The sequence below is a fragment of the Daphnia carinata genome, chromosome 5 (genome assembly GCF_022539665.2).
Source record: "Daphnia carinata strain CSIRO-1 chromosome 5, CSIRO_AGI_Dcar_HiC_V3, whole genome shotgun sequence".
NCBI lineage: Eukaryota > Metazoa > Arthropoda > Branchiopoda > Diplostraca > Daphniidae > Daphnia > Daphnia carinata.
Window position 1 is genome coordinate 7,736,266 of NC_081335.1, and position 19,885 is coordinate 7,756,150.

The following is a 19,885-nucleotide window of genomic DNA, read 5'->3' on the forward strand; positions in this document are numbered from 1 at the left end:
ATCAAAAGCGACAGCCGCGATTCTTCATCGTCCTGAGTGCTGCACACACACACAAGGAAAAAAGAAAAAAGAAGGTAACGGTTTGTTTCTTGGTATCCATTTCGTTGATTGAACGTGGCAACTTAGGTGCGACGATATGGTTTTTTTTCCCTACATCGACTCTTTTTTTTCTTTTTACGGGAAATCTACTCGCTTTTTGGGTTTTCTCTAGAAATCCATTTGTTTCAGAGGCCACACATTTTCATTTCTGTTTTTCTTTTTTTTCGTTTGTGGTGTAAGTTTTACGCAATCCATACACACACACACACACAGCTGCAATGCTTGATGTATGTACGCCTAATGCTTAAGTTTTTGGATCGAGATAAAGAGAAAATGCCGAATAAACAAAATGATTGTTAAAATAAAGACTGTTTTGAAATATCGATCTAACTGACGCTACGTATTAATATAGATACACCTGATGCGGATTTATTAATGACTTGTCTCGCACCGCGACTGGCTCTCGGGTCGTTTTCAGAATGGAGGTCTATAGAGTCGGGGAATAGAACAGCGTATTAGATGGCCACATTGAGCCTGAAGTCCGTCCAATTCATTAGCGGGCATGCCCGTTGCTAACGGCAGTAATCCGTAATGTCTTATATAACCTTTTTTTTTTAAAGATCCCGTAGATGTTTATTGAGTCGTTAAGGCACGTCATTGGATCTTAGCCAAATAAAAAAAAAAGCACAGGAGTTTCATTTAAGGTGACATCACTTTCGGAAACGGTTCATTCTGAACGTGCCAATGGCAAGACATCGAACGGTGATAACAAAATTCTACACGTCCTATTTGATTTCTAGACTGTGAAAATCAACCGCATTACGCAAACAAAGTGTAACACGCTCGTCATGTGGGGAAACGAAACCAACTCGCAAGAGCTCATTTGCATACATCCGCGATGAATAAAAAATCTTTTAATTCAAAGGAAATAGAGAGAGACCTCCCATGGTGCTGTATGGGAAATGGACCCAAAACAAAAACGATGCAACTTTTAGCCTTTTTATTGATGGTTTATTTTTTTTTTATATCGTAGTACATACGTCGTCATGGGGTGGCGTCTGCCCATTGGTTGTCAGAGACGCCAGAACAGTTGACGTGACCACGACATTTCGAATAATTGATGATCAGTTCGCGACGACGGTGACTGGGAACGGTGCAGCGGCACGACCGACGATACGCCCTGTTGTTTAACTGATAGGGATCGAGGCGCAGGTCGTACGATTCGACGAAGGCCTGCGAGTCGTCAAACTGGCAGTACAGGCTGTCTTCATTTGCATGCTGATTGTCAGTCGGACGACGCAAGGTGCGCAAGCAAACGAACGTATTATTGGCGGCGTCTTGGCATTTGCAGCCGAACTCGTCCAAACACAACTGAAAAAAAAAAATCAAAACATGTTAATAACATTTACAAATCAAAAGAAATAGATCAAAAGATAATTCTACACACATATGTTCGTTTCTATTTTGTTTTTTTTAAATACATCAAACAAAATATAGGAAATGTTGTATTAGATGTGATGGCCAAAGGCAAAATACACCCTAGAGCTAACTGCCTCCTTGTCGTTCACAGATAGGCCTTTGGTCTTGAATATATAAAAAGCCTGGGGATTCTATATACAAAATAGACAAAGATTTTTTCTTATTTGGCAGAGGGGGGGGGGGGGGGTCATTATTGTGTCCGTATAGTAACGGCTTGGTAATAGGGGGCGAATCCAACAACAGAGGACGGTGTATTTGTGCATGTAGAAAGGTCTTCATCGATCGATGCGCAAGCACAGCCTCTAGAAAACAAATACTTGACTCGCATCAAATGTTCAGGCGTATCGTAACAATAGAACAAGAAACTAATCATTAAATGTTTAAAAGGGCCGTATAGCCCAAGGCCCACCAGTATAAGGGCAGCTGTTTTTGCCCTGTCGGCTCTATACGTATCTAAAGCAATTCGTGACATGTCGTGTAGAATCCAATCCAATAATAATATAACGAAAAAAAAGCCACGAAAAAGATGACAAAAATAAGAAATTGTGTGTCTCTCTCTCTTTTTCTCTCAAATATATACCGTCGTATTGGCGTCCTGTTGGCATTGAAGATCGACATCTTGCAGGTCGGCTTCGCCGTGGTATTCGATCAAGTAGAATGTCCTCCACGGTTTGGCTGATTCATCGATCCCGCGCCAATGGCTGTCCCGCGGCTCGGCAACACGCGACACCTCCTTTGATACACAGCACGTCATTTTAGTTTTATATTATATACGTAGAGTGTGCATACATCAAAGAGCAACAGCCAAATCAATGGGGTTTTTTTTTTAGATATAAAAAGGGGGAAATTTCGCAATTCGATCATCATCAACAAGGCGAGACAGCTTCCATTTACTTTCTATTACACGGATCCCCAACTCGGCCTTTTTTTCTTTTTCTTTTCAACCGCCTCGGATGATATGCGGGGGCAAAAGGCTTTTTTTTTTTTTTTCAAGAGAGAAACGGGCCACTCAATCAGCTGTCGAAAAAATGTCGCAACATCTCCTCGTTTTTTTCGTTAACGATAACGAGAATTTGATTTATGGTGTCTCGCCCTGCTTCTCTTTGGTGTTTTTATTTTTTTGAATGAAAAGAAAATTTCTTTAAAAAAAAAAAAAAGCAAATTCTATTCGGATGTCGGAAAGTGTTGAGAAAATGATGAACGGCAGTTGTCAAAGAGATCCGTAATCTTATAAGCTGTTCGTCGCTAATTAAGGTGATTGGGAATAAACGATCTGGAGATTTGTTTCCATCGAACTTTGATTTCTTTAATGAAATGCAACTCGACCAACCCAGCTAAGACAAACACAGTCCTATATATGGGCAGTGTCGAGGACTTGTACGAACACACAAACGTGCCTACATCTAAATCTATACGAGGGGGGAAGATGATTGGATGCCATTTGCTTTGCCATCAGCAGTTTCAAAGGGAATTTTGAAAGGGAAAAGAAACATGCGACTTCATTAGGGAAAGAGCCAAACAAGAAGAGGAGGCGGATGTTTATAGTTTTCTATCGTTTTCACCCTGGCCGGGCAGCAGCAGAGGGCAAAACAGGATCCTCGTTTTGTTATTTGTTCAGTCTAAATAGATGTGTAAGTTTTTTTGGCTCTTCTTTCCCCTAGAAGGTGGGCGAGCGCAGCGGATGTGGTTGCCTACGAAAACTAATGCCGTTATGTAATCAGCTGATGCGGTTTTAGCGGTTCTGACGTATCGTTCGCCCAACACGCAACGCTGATTTGCATACGCACTCGCTTCCGTTTTTCTTTGCTTCGCAACCAACAAACGGCTCGTCATAACAAACAACAACAACAACAAACAAATAAAATAAATAATCAAAAGGTTTTAACCTTTGAAACGTTGCCGTGATGCGATGGGGGGGCGAAGGCGTTGGCCATCAGCGGAAGGAGAGAAACACCGTCCATCTGGTCGGGGACGGGTAGGCCGGCCATGTCGAGGACGGTGGGCGCCAGATCGATGGAAACGACAGACAATGAATCGATCTCAATGTCACGGCTCTTGTTATTGGCTGTCGGCCGGTTATGGCTGGCGGCGACGACCAACAACGGCACGCGAATGTCCGTTTCGTAAGGTAATCGCTTGTCGATGGGCATGGCAAATTGGCCCATGTGGTACCCGTGATCGGACGTCACGATCATCCACGTGCGATCCAGTTGACCCTTTCGACGCAGCAATTTCACCATGTTGCCTATCTTCTCGTCAATGTACGTACGAGAAAAAAAGGGTGTCCAATTAGGAAGGCGGGGATTTCACGTTGAAAGCGTTCGCGTTTGGAAGAAAAAAAATCTAGACGTTATGCATAATGCAGTTGGGCAAAACGATCGTTTTTCTATCTCATTTTGAACGGGCAAGTCGACTCTATGAATCGTTGACGAGTCATAAAAGGATTTCACTGTTTCAAAGCTCTCTGCTCTCGCGTATTTTTTTAAAGAGAGCCCAAACGAAATGAATGAATGATGATAGAGAGGAGAGAATCAGGGCTGATGGCAGAGACATGAAAGAATGAAAAAATAGAAATTCCCCTAACGGATCGACTAACTTTCCGGCAATGTCAGGCCGACACTGGAAAAATGTAACAAATGAGCTGTTACCGGCCAAAGTATAGCACTATCCAGCAACATCGAATGCCGTATACGACTCGAGGCTGAAACATCTCGTTTGTTCTCAATCAAAACGAGTCGGCCGAATGAATATGCTAATTCAAGGCAAGTGGTTTTTAAGATTCATACGCTAACAATTAAAATAAGAAACGTACCGCATTAAAATCGATAACGTACCATTTGATCGACGGACAAGAGCGTCCTCCATCTTTGTCGGAAAACGTGGTCGACTTTGCGAACAATGTCCTTGGGCAATGCGCCCTGAGGCGCTTGCCGCAGGAGCCAATGTTTGTCGTCGGCCGGATGGCGGTTGAAGCTGGGCGAACGCGGAGCTCTGCGTCCGGCGAATTTGCGCGAATGCTGCGGCGCCGGAGTGAAAGGTGAGTGGCAAGCCGGCGGAGCGATCACGGCGAAGAATGGCCGGCTGTCTGCGGCGGCCGATAACGAAGAGGGATGTCGGTTAGGAGCGACGCCGTCTATGAAACTCAGCGCCTCCCTCGCCTGTCAATCCCACAGTTTTCCCGCGCCCCGCCCGCAGTTTTGCCGCATGAAACAAACACACACGCATAAAATAATAAACAAATGAGTCAAAGGAAAGTCGTATTATGCAACGAGAGATAAAGTCAGAATCGGGCTGAGATGCACAGCCCCATCGTTTTTTTTTATTTCCAGTCAAACCCTCTCCCCCCCCCCCTTTTTTTTTTGTTATGCAAAAATGGGGAGGATGAATAAAATCTTTAATCCGCTATCGGATGAGATTATTCAGAAAACGAAAAGAAGGGCAAAAATAGAAAAATGCGGGCAGCATTGTCTACTAGTTCTTAGCATTTCATACGAAGAAAACTATAAGGGAAGTTTTGAATATTTCCCATCGATTCATTTCTTTTTTTTTTTTTTTTTTCGAGTGGAGCCGTTCGAACTTATTTTTCTTCAAAGGGGAGAACAACAAAAGGCCGTCTAGACTTTTACGAAAGAAAAAAGGGCCCATGCTAAAAAAAAAAAACGCGCAGCAGCCGCTTAAAGATGGACGATATCTACGTCATCGACGTTCTCCGACTGGCAATCTCTCCCCCTCCACTCCAAAAAAAAAATGAAAGAAGAAAAGGCGTTTTTGAGCTTCGTAAGACGATTAATATTTTTGCTGTACACAGGAAAAAAAAAGAAAAAGAAATATAAATATAAATCGCTCCGAGGTGGAGCAACGACGACAACTGCCCTTCTTCTCTTTCTTTTTTACTCCAAAAACTCTTAAGCCGGAAATGATAAGCAATCGTTTTATTGGTAGGACGCGCGCGCGCCAGCTTTTGATCGGATATAGCTATATATATATATAGAAAGAGAGCCCTGTGGCAAGGTTGATGATTCCGGCCTTTCCCTTTTTGTTTGATTATTACATCCTCTTAGATATGGGCAGGGCGGGGGGTATTGTCTCTCTCTACGTTGATGGCGAAATGAAGGGGTTTCGGGGAAAAAGAAAGAAACGAGAAGGCAATTGGCACTGATCTATAAAAAATAAAAACGCCCACCGAGCGTGAGCTCTTGCCGTCGGGGTTTTAGTGACAACAATCAAAAGAAACAAAAAAGAAAATCAACGTTAAGATGATTGGCATGAGTCTTTCTGTTGGCACGTGCCGCCACGAGGTGTACACGTAGACACCCTCATAAGACAGGGAGGAAGTGTGCGTGTGTGTGTGTGTGTGCGTATGTGTGTTCGTAGCACCAATCAAAAGTGTTGAGCCCTCGTCAGCTCGTATATTTTGCCTCGAGACAATCATTGATGACGACAGTAAGAAAGGGCAGAGGAAACAACGAGACTCTCCCCCCGCCCTCCCGAATCAATTAAGAACTAATGTTCATCATTTCCGCTCGGTGTGACGTGCTAGTAGTTAATTTCTGAAATCTTTCATTCAGCTCATCAGAAATCTCGCAACGATAAACTGCCCTTAATGAGAACTCGTTTCTTTGGTTTTCAAAAACTCGGTTTTATGTAGTGAAAAGCTGCGAAATGAGATGATGTTTGTATCTCTAATTCGCTTTCATCATCACGTCGACATTCACATCGTCCGTCGTATAGAAACGTGTGACACCCACAACACGCCGAATCGCTATCCATCGCAATTTTCACGCGACGCATAAACTTTGGGTTCCATTTTGTAAGTTGCCTCGGGATTGAGTTTGTTCCACATTAATGCAAAATAGAAAGGCAAAAAAATGATCGCAATAAAATCAAAGACATACCAAAACGTCGGTTAGGTAGTCACGGTGATAGTCTTCTCCATGATCCCGGCGCCTTCCATCCACCGACAGTGTGTAGTTATAGTAACGCGAGTTGCCAACCAATCCCACTGCATTTGAGCCAAAACAAGAGATGACATTTAAAATTTCGCAGCATACACACACACACACACGTGTTTTTGTTTTAAAGACGATCCATTTTTTAATGTTAAGACATACCCCAGCGATTGTAGCCCGGTGGCACGTGTTCAACGCCGCCCGTTTCATTTTTGCCGTACTTTTGCCGAACATTGTTTTTTGTTTCCGTTCCAGCAATCCGATTCCACCCGAATATTAATAAATAATAATAAAAAAAAAAAAAGAAGGTAATAGAAAAGAACAAAAAATATTGTGACGTGATATCGTCGGTTGCGCAGAGTGCGCGACCGGCAACGATTTCAAACGGTAAGAAGGGAACACTTGAATTGAAACTCGATCCCCGCCCCAACCCATGTCCCAATGGGAGCCTCTCCGATGGCACCTGACGCTGGGCTTCAACTTGTTCTTTTTCTTTCTGGAAAAAAAAACCTCATTGTTGTTGCCAGAGGCATCAACCATTTTTTTTTATTACAGCAAAGAACTATGCCCCTAATGGATTCAAACGTTTTTTTTCGATGTACAAAGGATTTCAGTAGGCATAAAAAAAAAATTCCGGCCTCCTTCAAAAACGGGCAATTTCATTACCTGATTGAGGTATTTGCCGCCGTAGAAAGTGGCGTATCCGTTGGCTTGCAAATATGTCGCCATCGTCTTGTGTTCTTCCCCGTCCTGCCATTGGCGGCTGCTGCAATTGCCCGTCGCCGTGTTATTGATGACCCTAATTCGCCAAACGTTCAATGCTTAATTAAGGTTTGAACTATTCTAATCATGAATTTCGTAAGGAACTCGGGTTTGGATCGTAAAGACAAGTAATGATGCGGGCTATTGAAAATAGCTTACCGATGATTATGGACGTATTTGCCGGTCAAAATGGACGATCGGCTCGGGCAGCAGACTGGCGTCGAGATGAACTTCAAGTGGTGTCCATTCCGATTCCATGAAATAATAATAAAACAAGAAAAAACATTTTCGATCCATTTTTTACGACGACGGCACGAAAACGTAGCATGCACGACCCTTCTTCCAATCTGCGTAGGTAAGCACGTAAAAAGAAAACGGAGGGTTGGTGGGGGTTGGAAGGGAAAAAGCAATTGGGGACGGGGTGTTTTTCGAGCTTACGGCATTGGTAAAAGTGGCGCCATGTTGGCTGACCAGACGACGGGTGATGGCCATCGGTTCCTATTCAACATTGAAAAAGAAACAAAAAAATGACAGTCAATAAGAGTCGACATGTTGTGAAGTAAGACAGGGTAAGGGGAAAAAAGAAAAGGAAAAGCTTATACAATGGCTGATACTATATAGCGTGCCACTGTATATAATAGCATTAGGGGACACGCAATCCAGTAAAACGACATAATACCCCCCTTCTTCTTCCAGTCTTGACCATAAAACAGTACGTTGTAATCTGTTTTTTGAAACAAAACAAAAAGAAAAAGGACTTACCAGGCCACCTAAAACATAATCGAGATCATCAATTAGAATAAGCACTATGTTGGGTCGTGCATTTGGAGGTGTTTTACAGTTCAGGCGGCCGATAAACAGTGTAAACCAAATGGAAACAAGGTGAAGCGTTGCCTTTCTCATTCTATGAGTGGAAAATCAAAGACCATGTGTTTTGTCACACTCGTATACAAATAAATAATGTAGTTGGAGAAATCTGAAGGGATGATAAGCAAAATAACTCTCAATGAACTCGTTTCTTATGGAATTACAAAACTATTAGGTGAATCATTGTTGTATGGTAATGATGGGGGTGTGATTTCGGCGTAAAACATATTTCGACTCAATGTAAATCAATACCATCTAGCGACAATTTCCAAAACTGCATCGTTTTAGTTTCAACTTAAGTCGAATTTTTATGTCGCTAAAACCAAACGAAAAATGACACAGAACCTACCTGTTATGGCATCACTTTAAAATGTGACTTGAATTTCAATAATGTTGCATTGTAAAACCGATTCACGAAATCGAAAAGCAGACACGATAATGGTGAGCCGCGACACTGGTGGCCGTCTCATCAAGCTACTTTTGTACACAATGGCGCTACCCACGATCTCAAGACTTGGTTAGTTTCGACAATTTAATAAATAACCATAAAGTTTATGATGGATTGGTTTCTTTATTTTTTCGCGTAACGCTTGTGTAGGTTTTGAACTGACAAGGATAGGACAGAATGGATCACGAAGTTTTGTTACAAGCAGTTGTTGCCTGGTAGAACAAGATTGGCGATACAAGTAACAAATTCTATTTTTAAAAAACAAAATACAGAATTATTTATTTTACTGTGTAAAAATTAGAAACGGACTACCGAGAAATCCGAATGCATATGGTCCCCTGACTGACGGACGTGACTTTACTTTTGTTGATCAAAGAGTTACCCCAATTGGTGCTGGTCAACTAAAACGTCTTGAGAAACACAGAATTTATGCAGTGAGTAACTTTTAATAGTTGACTACTTGAAAAATGCACAGAAAATGATGCCATTCAACTATACAGGAAAAAATTCTGCAAACTGTAAAAGAAATGAATTTTGCAATTGAGAGGCGTGCAAACCTTCAAAAACAGAGTGTTGAAAAACGGAAAGAGATCCTAGAAAGCAAATTGAAACCTAAAGGTCACTTGCTGCTTTCTGAACGAAAATGAAAAATGAAATTTTCTAGTACAACATAATTCATGTAATAAAAGATTAACAATAATGATGAATAGTTACGACATCTATTTTCGTCTTTGTCGTTAGCTTTTCAGTTAAAATTTTTGGAAGAGACGTGTTCAAGAAGAGTATCATAGCCCATAGCTTAATCTGAAGCTCACCGTTGCCAGTTTATTTATTGAAATTGAATATAAATGATGTAGGATCTCCTTTGCGGCAGCCGGCAGTCTACGACTAGGAGCGCTTGTTTACCAAGCACCATCCTATACTGCAGGAATATTGACATAAATTGGGTCAGGCCGACACAAATCAAACCATTTAAATATATTTAAAAAAAAAAACAACGCCGTCGATTATTTAGTAAGATTATAAGAGAAAGATGCCATCCTCTTGACATTATTTCCAAATTTCGAAACGAATTGGACTGTCGGTTGCTGAAGGCGTTTTTGTTATACAGCCTTGTTGTAATTTTTAAAATCAAACAACGTTCTATAAACGCAATGCCTAAAACGAAACCCTAGGCATACTTTGTAAAAACTACGCACTACTTTTGCCATTTGGGAAATGCATTTCGAAAAATAGAAATCTGTGTGAGATCAAAAATGTGGTCAAACGGCTTATAAACGTTTCTGCAGTTCCTTCTCCTAGGTGGCGTTGATACCGGTAAAATTAACGTCAAAAATCTGCTACAGCCGACAGTTCAGTTTCAGTCAGGTTGCTGTGGTCACCGATTTGCTTACTCTCATACATGTGCATTCCATTTGTCTTTTGGATTTGTTCTACCAAGTAACCAATAATTTAGATTGCGACCTCATTTTCAGGATCGTTTATTACTTTTGAAATGCTGTAACGTAAATTTTTGTAGATTTGAAAAGTAATACGGTCAGTAAATCAGGTTGTAAGGTGGCACCAACTAAAATGTTAACCCTCATTTCTGGTTTGGTTCTTTGGTCATTCTTCAGTCTTCCCGGATGAGGTCGTTAAGCCGTTCGTCGGTTTTGACCCTTGCTGCTGGAATGACCTTTGGCTTTTGCCTGGCTTACATCTTCCATTCAATCCGCTTATCAAGTCATTCACCCTTCTCCCGGTTGTAAGCCAAATTTCTTGAAATTAAACTTGGTGATTTTGTCTATCTACCTTCAAAATTTTTTATATTTTTACAATTTTCTACAATTGGGCTACGGTTATTTAACAAAGTACAACTTGCAAATTGCTACAAAGACCTTAAACAATGCTAAACAATTTCATGACCTGTAACGTTGAAGCAGTTTCTCTGCATATTGCAAAGAGGTTGTCTGACTAAAGCCAAAGTGGTATAGCACTAACTGGTGATTGGTGTTTCCCATCAGACATAAACCACGCTTTCCAGGAGATGGTGGTGAGGATGCGCATGGGCATGGGCATGATCACGGTGACGTCCACAATGAAGAGGACATGGATCATCTATCTGGTCCTGTTCATGATTTTGGATTGCATGGCAGTCACGAAGACTCCCACGCCGGTTAGTCAACCTTAACTTGTTCGCTTACTTCCTTTTGAACTATAGTAGTTTGTCAGCGATAACAAAAAACGAGGGCCATCGGAAACAAAATCACTCTTTACCCTGTGTTTTCACTACCAGACTTAACAAGTTCGGTGTGATTAATTATTGAGAAGGAAGTAAATGGATTTGTTTTCAATTTTGTTGCAGGTGAGGATGAAGTGGCAAAAGAGCTACGCGAAAAGGTTCGTGTGTTATGCTGGGTCATGACGGGCCCCAAGAACCATGAGAAAAAGGCGATTCATGTGAAACGCACTTGGGGCAAACGCTGCAACATACTCGTATTCATGAGTTCCGTGGAAGGTTCGTATATCACCATTTTTTCATTTGATATTGTAAATTGATACATTTCCTTCTTGTGTGGCGTCAACACAGACAAGTCGTTGCCTTCTGTGGCGTTACCTGTCGGAGAGGGTCGTGAAAATTTATGGGGTAAAACGCGCGAAGCATACCGTCACGTTTGGGAAAACTACCGAGACAAAGCTGATTGGTTTATGAAAGCCGATGATGACACGTATGAAAATAATCTTTTCACGTGTGTATCTTTTGTGGTTTATCCTATTCCTATGTTTTTTTTGTTTTTTTTTACAGTTATGTGGTGCTGGAGAATCTCCGCTACATGTTGTCACCCTACAATGCTTCGGAGCCCATTGCATTTGGCCATAAATTTAAACCCTTCGTCAAACAAGGGTATTTCAGCGGTGGCGCTGGTAATGATTGTCCCTTATTTATCTGTTGACATCAAAATAAGCAGTTTGTAACGTACACGCATTTGAAATAATTTACCAACTGAAACAAATGTGAACATGGAATAACGTACGGCCGTTAAAACATTTGTTTGTTGTTTGACGTAGGATATGTTTTAAGTAAAGAAGCCACCAGAAGATTCGTCGAAGAAGGACTTACGAATCCGAAAAAATGTAGAGAAGATCCTGGAGGTGCTGAAGATGTCGAAATGGGTAAAGTTGTGTGGTCGGTGTTTTACATTTATTTGCAATTCTTTTTCTCACTGATTTTTATGTTTCCGTCAGGTAAATGCTTAGCCAATCTGAACATAAAAGCGGGTGATAGTCGGGATTCTTATGGCAGGGGTCGGTTTTTCCCATTTGTTCCTGAGCACCATTTAATTCCAGGGCACGTCTCTAAAGACTTTTGGTTCTGGCAATATATTTATTACCCTGTTAAAGAGGTGAGATGTTTTTTGCATTTGTGCCATATTTTTCGTGGCGGTTTCATAATTACCTATGATTTCTGGTGGAAAAATTTTAGGGGCTTGATTGCTGTTCCGATACAGCCGTGTCCTTTCACTATGTTTCACCAAACGAAATGTACGTGCTGGAGTACTTAATATATCACCTGAAGCCTTTTGGGATCCAAAATAATTTGCAAGGGACCGCTGCCCCACCACCCGACCAAGATCTGAAAGCCACGCCGTGGTCAGGACCAACTGATTGAGAATATACCTGTCTCTTTATCTTTTGCGTACTAAGTCAATGTTATTAGTTTTTTTTTTATTGTGTGAATTCTAAATCATTTTGTATTGAGGCCAAAAGAAACAAAATATATTTATGAAATTTTCGCCAATTGTGCATAAATATTTTTTAGGTGGTTGCATCCCAAGTTGATTGCTGTGATAGGGTTCATATTTGACGTTGGACTTTTGAAAATGGAATAGAAATTTACTGATCCATGGAAAAGACATAGCTGTTCTTTTTTTTTCTTTTCCTGGCTTTTGAGTACTTTGCGAAACAAAAAACTACCAACAGCGTTTGAGAAAAATAGTTCACTTTATCCCTGGAGAAATACGATGACACACATCACCCTAAAGAAATGTGGTACTCAAGAGAACAACAACAACAAAAAAAAAACGAGCCAAACAATCAATTAAACGTGTCGGAAAATCGCAGAAAAAATCCCCATGCTCTACTTGTTCATTGAAATCAAATTTTTTTTGAATCAAATACAACACAGACATTCACACACAAAATGTGGATATCAAATAAAAAAAGCTCGACAGGAAAAAGAAAAACCTGGATAAACGTACCTATAGCTAAAAGGTGAATGACAATTACGGTAAATGTTGACGTGTTTTTTCTTTCCTTCTCTTTCATCTCGTCAAGCCTCTCGCATGTAAGTTTTTTTTTTATTTTCCGGAGGTAGTGGGAATCGAAAGATCTTTTTAAGGTTTGTGCCTGTTTTTTTCCAAAAATCTTTTCAATGGGCGGAGTAAGAGGGGGAAGAAACGAGACACACGGAACGCTTTTGTATTCGTTTCTGTCATTGCCATCAATTCCCCCCCATTCTGTTTCTTCCGCCATCGCCAGAGGCTAACCGTCTTCAACAGCTGCTCTCTTCGGTGAGGTGATGGCGCTTGAGCCTGCCACAGCTTAGTGAGTCGGTAGAGTTGGCCGAGAGCGGACTCGTTCAGTCATCGGGGTTTCATTTGCTTCAACTGGTTTTTCTTTTCGTTTTACGCGCTCCCAGCTTTCACTGTAGGGAATGTAAATATTTCATCATTCCTCCTCACTACCAAAAGAAAAACACACACACGAAAAAACCTGTGGCGCTTTTTTTTTCGGGATTATTTCGTGCCAAAACATACAGAACAAACGAGTGTGTTTCTCCTGATTATTTAGGCCGCGGATTATCCCGTCTTTCGTTTCATCTACGCACGGCACACACACACACACAAAGAATTCAAACGTAAATTCCTTGAATTCCATTCGAACGCAGGTGTTTGAAATTGACACTCATCCAACGGGAGGAAGTGGCCACGAAAAGGAGACGGGAATTCATCACCGTTTTATTTTTTCACGAGACGAGATCCGGTTTGAAGCACAACAGAAGGCGGAAGTGCAAGTTCAATACCATAATCAGCCATGCCGACATCGTCTTAGAAGCGAACGAGCCAAACAAAAAACAATTAAACTAGCCAGAGAGAGTCAAAATCTTTTCCGAGGTGAACGTCCCATCGCGCTCAGGTCTAACGGTTTTCGACGAATTTCTCTGTTTTTTTTCGTTGTCTTCTTCTTTCCTCCAGCCGTCTTCGGTGGGAAATCTTTCACCATATCGGATTCTCGTCAAATCGTGTAGAGCTTGCGCAACTTGTTCTACGAGAAAGAGAAAGAAGAGGAAAGAAACAGCAAACAAACGGAGAGATAGTTTTGTCGCACATCTCAGTCAACGCACCGGCCGGATCGAGGACGAGACCTACCAATTCACACCGATTTACCTTCTGCCACGCGTCTGGAAAACACAAAACCAAACGAGTGCTAATTCGAGACGAACGGAATGCGGTCGACTTAGGTGAGCTTCTTTTCCCTTTCTATGTTCTCGTTGAAAAGAATGTGGGGATTTATATTTTTTTTTTGTCCAATCGATTGGCCTCTTCATTCATTAGAAGCCATTTCTTCATGATATTGCTAATCGAAAAACGTGGGGCTGTTAAGTAAGCTAAGATCAAATGAGAGTTGTTTGGCCCTATAACAACCGGGGAAAAAGAAACGAAATCCCGCCGGCCAGATTCACGGTCGTGGTTATACAGACAGCAACAGGTGGCACTAAAGGTTATTCACCCATCAGTTTGTTGTTATTTTGCTTGTGTTACGGGCCTCTCTCTCTCTCTCTATCTATTCTAGTCCGTTCATTAATCACACGCTGGGATTTTTTCTATTTTTTATTTGTACACCAATTCGAAAAGCAGGTTTAACTAACTTCATTTTATGTTGTTTTTTTTGTAAAATGCTATGACCTGGTACAAACGAAAAAAGAGTGTCGTTCACCAAGATGATTGCTTTCTTCTGGCTGTGGCTTCTTCTAGCTGCTTCACCTTTGCTGGCTAAATCTATAGCACCGACAAGCTACCAAGAAGGTAACGTACACCTACGAGCAGCAAACGCTCCACATTTTTTTTCTTGTTTTATTTATTTACGTTATTTTAACCCTGTAAAAACCGCACGAGGGCTGTGTCTCTCCTAGACGCCCCCCCCCCCTTTTTTTCGATGTCTCTTGAAAAAAAAAATGGTGTCGCTGATGACACAGTCGTATGAGAACGAAACCGCTATTCAAGGAGCAAAAATGTTTTTTAAACGAGAGATGTTTCTGCTTAAATGAGGATAAGGTATTTAGCTCTTAGCGGGGCTTGAACCACCGCGGTGGAACGAACGACAATGTTGCGTGACATTCAAACAAAAAAATAGGCTAAACTGTGGTATTTCGAATGTTATGATGAAAAACAAAACAAAAAAACGGGTGTACGCTACACGTTTGCGAGCTTTCTTTGAGGAAACAGTCCTCAATCTGTACACTCTCTAGTGTCATTGGAATAGAAGGTCACGTCTCTTAGCCCGCCAGTTGACCTCAATAATCGGAAGGAAAAAGAAACTGTAAAAGAGAAAAGAGGGATAGAGAAACGGGTCACTGAAAGCGTGCGGCATCAACTACGCTGAAGAAACAAAAAGGAAAGAAAAATGGGATGTAGCGGAAGCGAAAAAGAAAGAATACAGATTGGGAAAGAGTTTTTACTTGGTTTGTTTTGGTATAACGCAGTCATGCATGGAAAAGTTCATCAAACAATGACGATTCATGGTGCAGTATGTTACCTGCAACCAGGAAGTATCTCGCCGACGGAGTCAAACTGTAAAACGACATCCTATTGCGTAATTGAAAAGGGACGACAATAAAGAAAAATTAAGCCTGCGCAGGATCTTAACGGAATTGGTCCTTGATGTTTTCCCCTTTTTGAAGCAGTTTGAATCCAACAGAAGAAATTCTTTTTGATACGTACAGGGGGGGGGGGGAAGGTCTGTTGAATAAGGGAGAATTAGGGAGGGAGGAGGGAAGAGTTGAAATGTTTAGATAAAAAAAAAGGGATTATTGCATTAATTGTTTATTACTTTTTCTTTCCTGGACTCTGGCGTGTTAGGTGATTTAATGTATGACATTCAATGGGAACGGAGGGGGGTGAGATGCGCAGCTGGGGGCCAACTTTCTATCCTGCTGATGGGCGTTGGAAACTAGAAAAAAAAAATAGTAAAAGATGGAAAGAAAAACGGAGAAAGGAAGAAGAAATAATAATAATAATAAAAAAAAAATAGAATCCCGTTATTCAGGCCACCAAACTGGCGCCAAGATACCCTGGCCTTAATTTTTTACCAAGCCAGTCGCGTTTCCTTTTCAGCCGTTTTCACCTACCTTCTTTTTTTTTGACAAAAAAAAATAAAACGTTAATCAATTCCAATATGGAAAGTCGTTTCCGTATATGCAGATAAGCTCAGCTCGTTTCTTTCAATCCGCGTGTTCTACTGAAAATGGCCAAAAGAAAGTTTCTTTCCGCGTTGTTCGCCAGCGACCATTCGATCGTTTAAATTACGATCGACAGCTTTCTAAAAAAACTGACCGCGATTGCAGAAATATCAAGCGTGTCACACTTTGCTTAAAATTGATGAAGATTAAAACTAAACGCAGATGTGCTGGAGGTGGATCAGCCGTTGGCCAGCGGCCGATCGTCGTCACTGCCCGAAAGGTTCTTGCAGATAGCCCACAAGAACTGCCAAGGTCCCGAACGCCAACCGGGCATTTGCATGTTCAACTTCGAATGTCAACAGCAGCGAGGCAAGGTCGTAGGCGCTTGTCTCGATGGATTCTTATTCGGCGCTTGCTGTCACTTGTCGGCCGATCATTCGATGAATGCCGCCGTCGTCTCCGCTTTGCAGGCCGTCGGTGCACCCACCGTCGTCGATGGACCGTAAGTTTTCACATTTAAAACTCCGCCTCCTTATTTCATCATACGATGAAGTTAGTAAAAACGTGATTTTAAAATGATACGTGTTTATGAATTCAAATAACGGGAGTTCTAATTTATGTGTGTGTGTCTTTGCTTTCAAAAAAAAAAATAAAAAAATAAGGGCTCATTCTTCGGCGAACGAAGGGGATGTTGACTCGGAGGTCTCTGGCCATCCTGAGCCGTCTAACGTAACGTCCGACTTGATTGGCTACGGCAGTTTGCGCGTTCCCGCTGCGATTGGTGGACACGACGTCGCCGACGATGCGAACAAAGACGCATCTACACCTGTGCTGCCCCTCGTGCTCATGTTCAAAAACGACTCTGTCGCGGCCGTGGCGACCTCTGGCGAAACGCAAAAGGAAGGCGAGGGCGATTTAGAGTCGACGGCCACTAGCCAGAACAATAAAGCGTCCCAACTGTGGACCAGTGATGTCAGCTTGCCCATAACGGCACTTGCAGACAACCAGATTGCGCTCTCTTCGCAAGACAATCCGACTACAGCCGGTTCGCTTTTAGCGGACCAGCCGGTGCAGCAAGTCGTTCTGCAACCGACCGCTTCGCTGCAGATCGATGCGCAATCATCGAAGCCGCCCGCGGACGAACCGCCTACGCCTACGCCCGCCACCAACCGCGTGCCCGTGCGCGTCAAAGGTCAATCGAACAAGAGGCCGCGACCTAAACCGTCCACGGCTTCGACTAAAAATGTTGAAACGACGTCGACTACGGCGCCATCTGTGGAAAACGTGGTGACCACCACGTCGGTCGAAGTTGGTAACGTTGCGGTCACGGAATCGCTGGCCGATCAACAGGCCAACGTGCTCCAGTTTCTCGTCAGCAATCCGCCCGCTTGGGTTTTGGATGAAATCATCAACGGCTCGACTTTAACCACCTGGTATCCTCTACCCATCGCCGGTTTGTTTATTTTAAAATAAACTTCCAATCATTTTTATTGTTGGACGATGCTTTAAAAAAAACAAAAACATGAATGTTATTGCTTGTTATAGAAAGTGGAAGTATGATTGATCTTGGGACGGACGTCGCGGCTCCTTCCGTTTCCGCATCACCTGGGATCCGACCGCTAAAGAGGAAGCCGGTGAAGAACCGACCGCAGTCGACAAGCAAAATCAGCCCTACAACGGCACCGACCGTCAGCCAGATGGAAGACGACAACGACGACGGGGATGACGGTGAAATCAGTGAATCGGTTACAACGGTAGCGTCCATAACAACAACGACCGATCCACCAGCAACATCGACCGTGACCACTAGGAAACGAAAGCCGGTTTTCGATTACGTCAAGGGTAATTTACCTTAACAAATAATAAAAAACAGATTCCTTTTTTTTTATTTTAAATACCGTAGAGATTTTCAATCGCAAGTCTATCAAAACGCCTTTTGTTTATAATTTTTTTTTGTATTGGGGGGTGGTGTAGATTGCGGAGTGCGGCCGATGGCGCCAGAGGCTCGCATCGTGGGCGGTAGGCGTTCGGATTACGGCCGTTGGCCGTGGCAAGTGCTGATTCGCGAATCCACCTGGTTTGGAATCTTTTCGAAAAACAAGTGCGGCGGAGTGTTGATATCCGATCGGCACGTCCTCACCGCTGCTCATTGCCAACCCGGGTAAGTGGGGTTCCAATGTTTTATAACTCTACGCTTCTTCGCGATGAAAACCCAATCCGCCGTTACGTGAAAAAGATTCGACGTGTTTATTTCAATGTCGTCTATGGCGATGCTCGTCGTAGCGGATTTTTCTGGCCGTAAACGAGATTGAATACGACGTAAGCCGCCCATAGAGCAAACAAAAAACAAAGAACCGCACCACTATCATTAAACATTGTTTGGGCGCCTAGTCGGCGGGACGAAAGTCACAGCTTCTCGCGTCGCGAAGTGTCTCTTGGTAGGTACATAACGTTCATCGACACCCAAAATAAAAGAATCACGCTCTGTCGACAAACGGTAATAGCCCGAAGAGTCGTTCTTCCTCTTTCTGCACCACTGGTTTGTGACCAGATGGTTTGTATGGGGGGTGGGCTTCAAACCGTTAACTTCGCTACGCGTACACAAAACGCGTGAAACCAGAAACGAGATCTTTTCCCCCCGTCTTATTAATTATCCGTTAATTCGAAGTATTTAAACAGAAAAATCTAATTCGATATAATGTTTTATTTTCGATGAGTTTAGGTTTCTTGGATCGCTGTTGGTGGTGTTGGGAGAGTTCGATTTGACCGGTCATTCGGAGCCGAACACGCCGATGGAGAAGAACGTGAAACGAGTGGTCGTTCATCGCGACTACGTCGAGCGAACGTTCGAAAACGATTTGGCCATATTGGAACTCGATTCGCCCGTTGAGTTCAAGCCGTACATTGTTCCTATTTGTTTACCTTCAACTTCCGATGGCGACTTTGTCGGCAAAAAGGCTGAGGTCACTGGCTGGGGCAAATTAAGCCACAGTGAGTATTTTTGTTTTATTTGGTTGTCTGCTGCTATGCGGCGTTGCCATTTTCGGTGGAAGATGTAAATGAAACATTAAAAAATAAAATTATTATTTCAGACGGCCCTACTCCCGGCGTGTTGTACGAGGTTGACGTGCCGATCATAAGCAACCCGGAGTGTCACGACATGTTCAAAAAAGCTGGTCATGAAAAACGCATTTTAGATAGCTTCGTCTGTGCTGGTTACAGTGAAGGCAAAAAGGATTCGTGCGAGGTATTTCGCTAATTAAAATGGAAAAATCAAAACGAGCAAAGAACAAAAAAAAAAAAAAAAAGAACTACTAATAACTTATTAATATTTGTATCTATTTAAATAATAAAAAAACAGGGCGACAGCGGCGGACCGCTCATGTACGAACGGGACGACGGACGATGGTCGCTGGTCGGAACGGTCTCTCACGGCATCCGATGCGCCTATCCCAACATGCCCGGAGTCTACATGCGCATGACGTACTACCGGCCGTGGATCGAGCGCGTGACGGGCATCGGCGGCACCCAGCTGGGCCGGTGAATACACGTCCATCCTCGTCTTAGCCGAACGCAGCGAGGAATAAGCTGTGATTGTTAGATGAAACCTGACTAAGAGATTCCCGTCTTCTACGTCTATACAAATTTAAAAACAAAAATAAATCCACCAAGTTCATTCAGCAGTTCAAAATGGAAAAAAAAGGAGGAACAAGCTGAGATGAAACGTGGCCCCCTCTTACATTTGTAAATAAAACTTGAATTGACATGTTGCCGGGCATTTGTACTATGTACAGCCTGTTCCGGTCCCATTCGTTTTAGTTGCACCTTTTTCAATGGCACATTTAAAAGAAATAAACTTGTGTACGAATTCAGACTTTGCAACAAGAATTTTCCTATCGCAGT

The 19,885-nt window shown here is 42.5% G+C and overlaps 4 protein-coding genes across 10 annotated transcripts in view; 3 read left to right on the top strand and 1 right to left on the bottom strand.

The window, feature by feature from the left end:
• The window catches only part of LOC130702833 (large ribosomal subunit protein mL52-like), a 56,814-nt gene extending 47,563 nt beyond the window's left edge, over positions 1-9,251 (top strand). For 2 of the 3 annotated variants that reach the window (XM_057524448.1, XM_057524447.1), the window contains exons 2-5: positions 8,583-8,613; positions 8,695-8,782; positions 8,846-8,978; positions 9,045-9,251. In XM_057524448.1, coding sequence (XP_057380431.1) covers positions 8,586-8,613; positions 8,695-8,782; positions 8,846-8,978; positions 9,045-9,191 — 396 coding nt within the window. In that variant the 5' untranslated portion in view covers positions 8,583-8,585 and the 3' untranslated portion in view covers positions 9,192-9,251. Of the gene's footprint in view, positions 1-8,516; positions 8,614-8,694; positions 8,783-8,845; positions 8,979-9,044 lie in introns of those variants that run through there. The other variant, XM_059495308.1, reaches the window with a different exon arrangement.
• LOC130702823 (N-acetylglucosamine-6-sulfatase-like) lies at positions 1,051-8,464 on the bottom strand. Of its 4 annotated transcripts, XM_059495303.1 has the most exons (11): positions 8,446-8,464; positions 7,992-8,133; positions 7,668-7,727; positions 7,389-7,459; positions 7,134-7,266; positions 6,630-6,687; positions 6,414-6,520; positions 4,349-4,676; positions 3,405-3,763; positions 2,099-2,251; positions 1,054-1,410 (listed from the first exon to the last, which is right to left on the bottom strand). In XM_059495303.1, exons 2-11 carry the CDS (start codon positions 8,130-8,132, stop codon positions 1,084-1,086), a joined length of 1,737 nt encoding a protein of 578 aa, XP_059351286.1. In that variant the 5' UTR covers position 8,133; positions 8,446-8,464; the 3' UTR covers positions 1,054-1,083. The 4 variants fall into 4 exon arrangements, with proteins under 4 accessions (XP_057380419.1, XP_059351288.1, XP_059351286.1 ...); XM_057524436.2 differs by lacking the exon at positions 8,446-8,464 and having other exon boundaries at positions 1,051-1,410; positions 3,405-3,767; positions 4,353-4,676; positions 7,992-8,245; XM_059495305.1 differs by lacking the exons at positions 4,349-4,676; positions 8,446-8,464 and having other exon boundaries at positions 1,052-1,410; positions 6,410-6,520; positions 7,992-8,244.
• A 618-nt stretch (positions 9,252-9,869) lies between the features above and the next one.
• Positions 9,870-12,317, top strand: LOC130702836 (glycoprotein-N-acetylgalactosamine 3-beta-galactosyltransferase 1-like). Of its 2 annotated transcripts, none has more exons than XM_059495306.1 (9): positions 9,870-9,984; positions 10,161-10,288; positions 10,548-10,699; positions 10,889-11,041; positions 11,114-11,252; positions 11,330-11,448; positions 11,593-11,697; positions 11,770-11,927; positions 12,008-12,317. In XM_059495306.1, the coding sequence occupies exons 2-9, from the start codon at positions 10,170-10,172 to the stop codon at positions 12,191-12,193; spliced, it is 1,131 nt and encodes a 376-aa protein (XP_059351289.1). In that variant the 5' UTR covers positions 9,870-9,984; positions 10,161-10,169; the 3' UTR covers positions 12,194-12,317. The 2 variants fall into 2 exon arrangements, with proteins under 2 accessions (XP_059351289.1, XP_059351290.1); XM_059495307.1 differs by having other exon boundaries at positions 9,893-10,080.
• An 829-nt stretch (positions 12,318-13,146) lies between these two features.
• Positions 13,147-19,831, top strand: LOC130702819 (serine protease filzig-like). Its single transcript, XM_057524431.2, has 9 exons — positions 13,147-14,044; positions 14,509-14,609; positions 16,205-16,484; positions 16,645-17,435; positions 17,528-17,824; positions 17,957-18,143; positions 18,705-18,973; positions 19,075-19,229; positions 19,344-19,831. The coding sequence occupies exons 2-9, from the start codon at positions 14,525-14,527 to the stop codon at positions 19,524-19,526; spliced, it is 2,247 nt and encodes a 748-aa protein (XP_057380414.1). The 5' UTR covers positions 13,147-14,044; positions 14,509-14,524; the 3' UTR covers positions 19,527-19,831.
• Positions 19,832-19,885: the final 54 nt, after the last annotated feature.

What these genes read in the sequence shown, in the direction of transcription:
- LOC130702836 (XM_059495306.1), top strand. Translation starts at nt 10,170, where the DNA reads ATGAGGTCGTTAAGCCGTTCGTCGGTTTTGACCCTTGCTGCTGGAATG. An exon ending in CATTCACCCTTCTCCCGGTT is followed by an intron (nt 10,289 to 10,547) that starts GTAAGCCAAATT and finishes GTTTCCCATCAG; the next exon opens with ACATAAACCACGCTTTCCAG. An exon ending in ATGAAAGCCGATGATGACAC is followed by an intron (nt 11,253 to 11,329) that starts GTATGAAAATAA and finishes TTTTTTTTACAG; the next exon opens with TTATGTGGTGCTGGAGAATC.
- LOC130702819 (XM_057524431.2), top strand. Translation starts at nt 14,525, where the DNA reads ATGATTGCTTTCTTCTGGCTGTGGCTTCTTCTAGCTGCTTCACCTTTG. An exon ending in GCTGCTCATTGCCAACCCGG is followed by an intron (nt 18,144 to 18,704) that starts GTAAGTGGGGTT and finishes CGATGAGTTTAG; the next exon opens with GTTTCTTGGATCGCTGTTGG. An exon ending in CTGGGGCAAATTAAGCCACA is followed by an intron (nt 18,974 to 19,074) that starts GTGAGTATTTTT and finishes TTATTATTTCAG; the next exon opens with ACGGCCCTACTCCCGGCGTG.
- LOC130702823 (XM_057524436.2), bottom strand. Translation starts at nt 8,132, where the DNA reads ATGAGAAAGGCAACGCTTCACCTTGTTTCCATTTGGTTTACACTGTTT. An exon ending in ACTACCTAACCGACGTTTTG is followed by an intron (nt 4,677 to 6,413) that starts GTATGTCTTTGA and finishes TGGGATTGACAG; the next exon opens with GCGAGGGAGGCGCTGAGTTT. An exon ending in ATCACGGCAACGTTTCAAAG is followed by an intron (nt 2,252 to 3,404) that starts GTTAAAACCTTT and finishes TGTGTATCAAAG; the next exon opens with GAGGTGTCGCGTGTTGCCGA.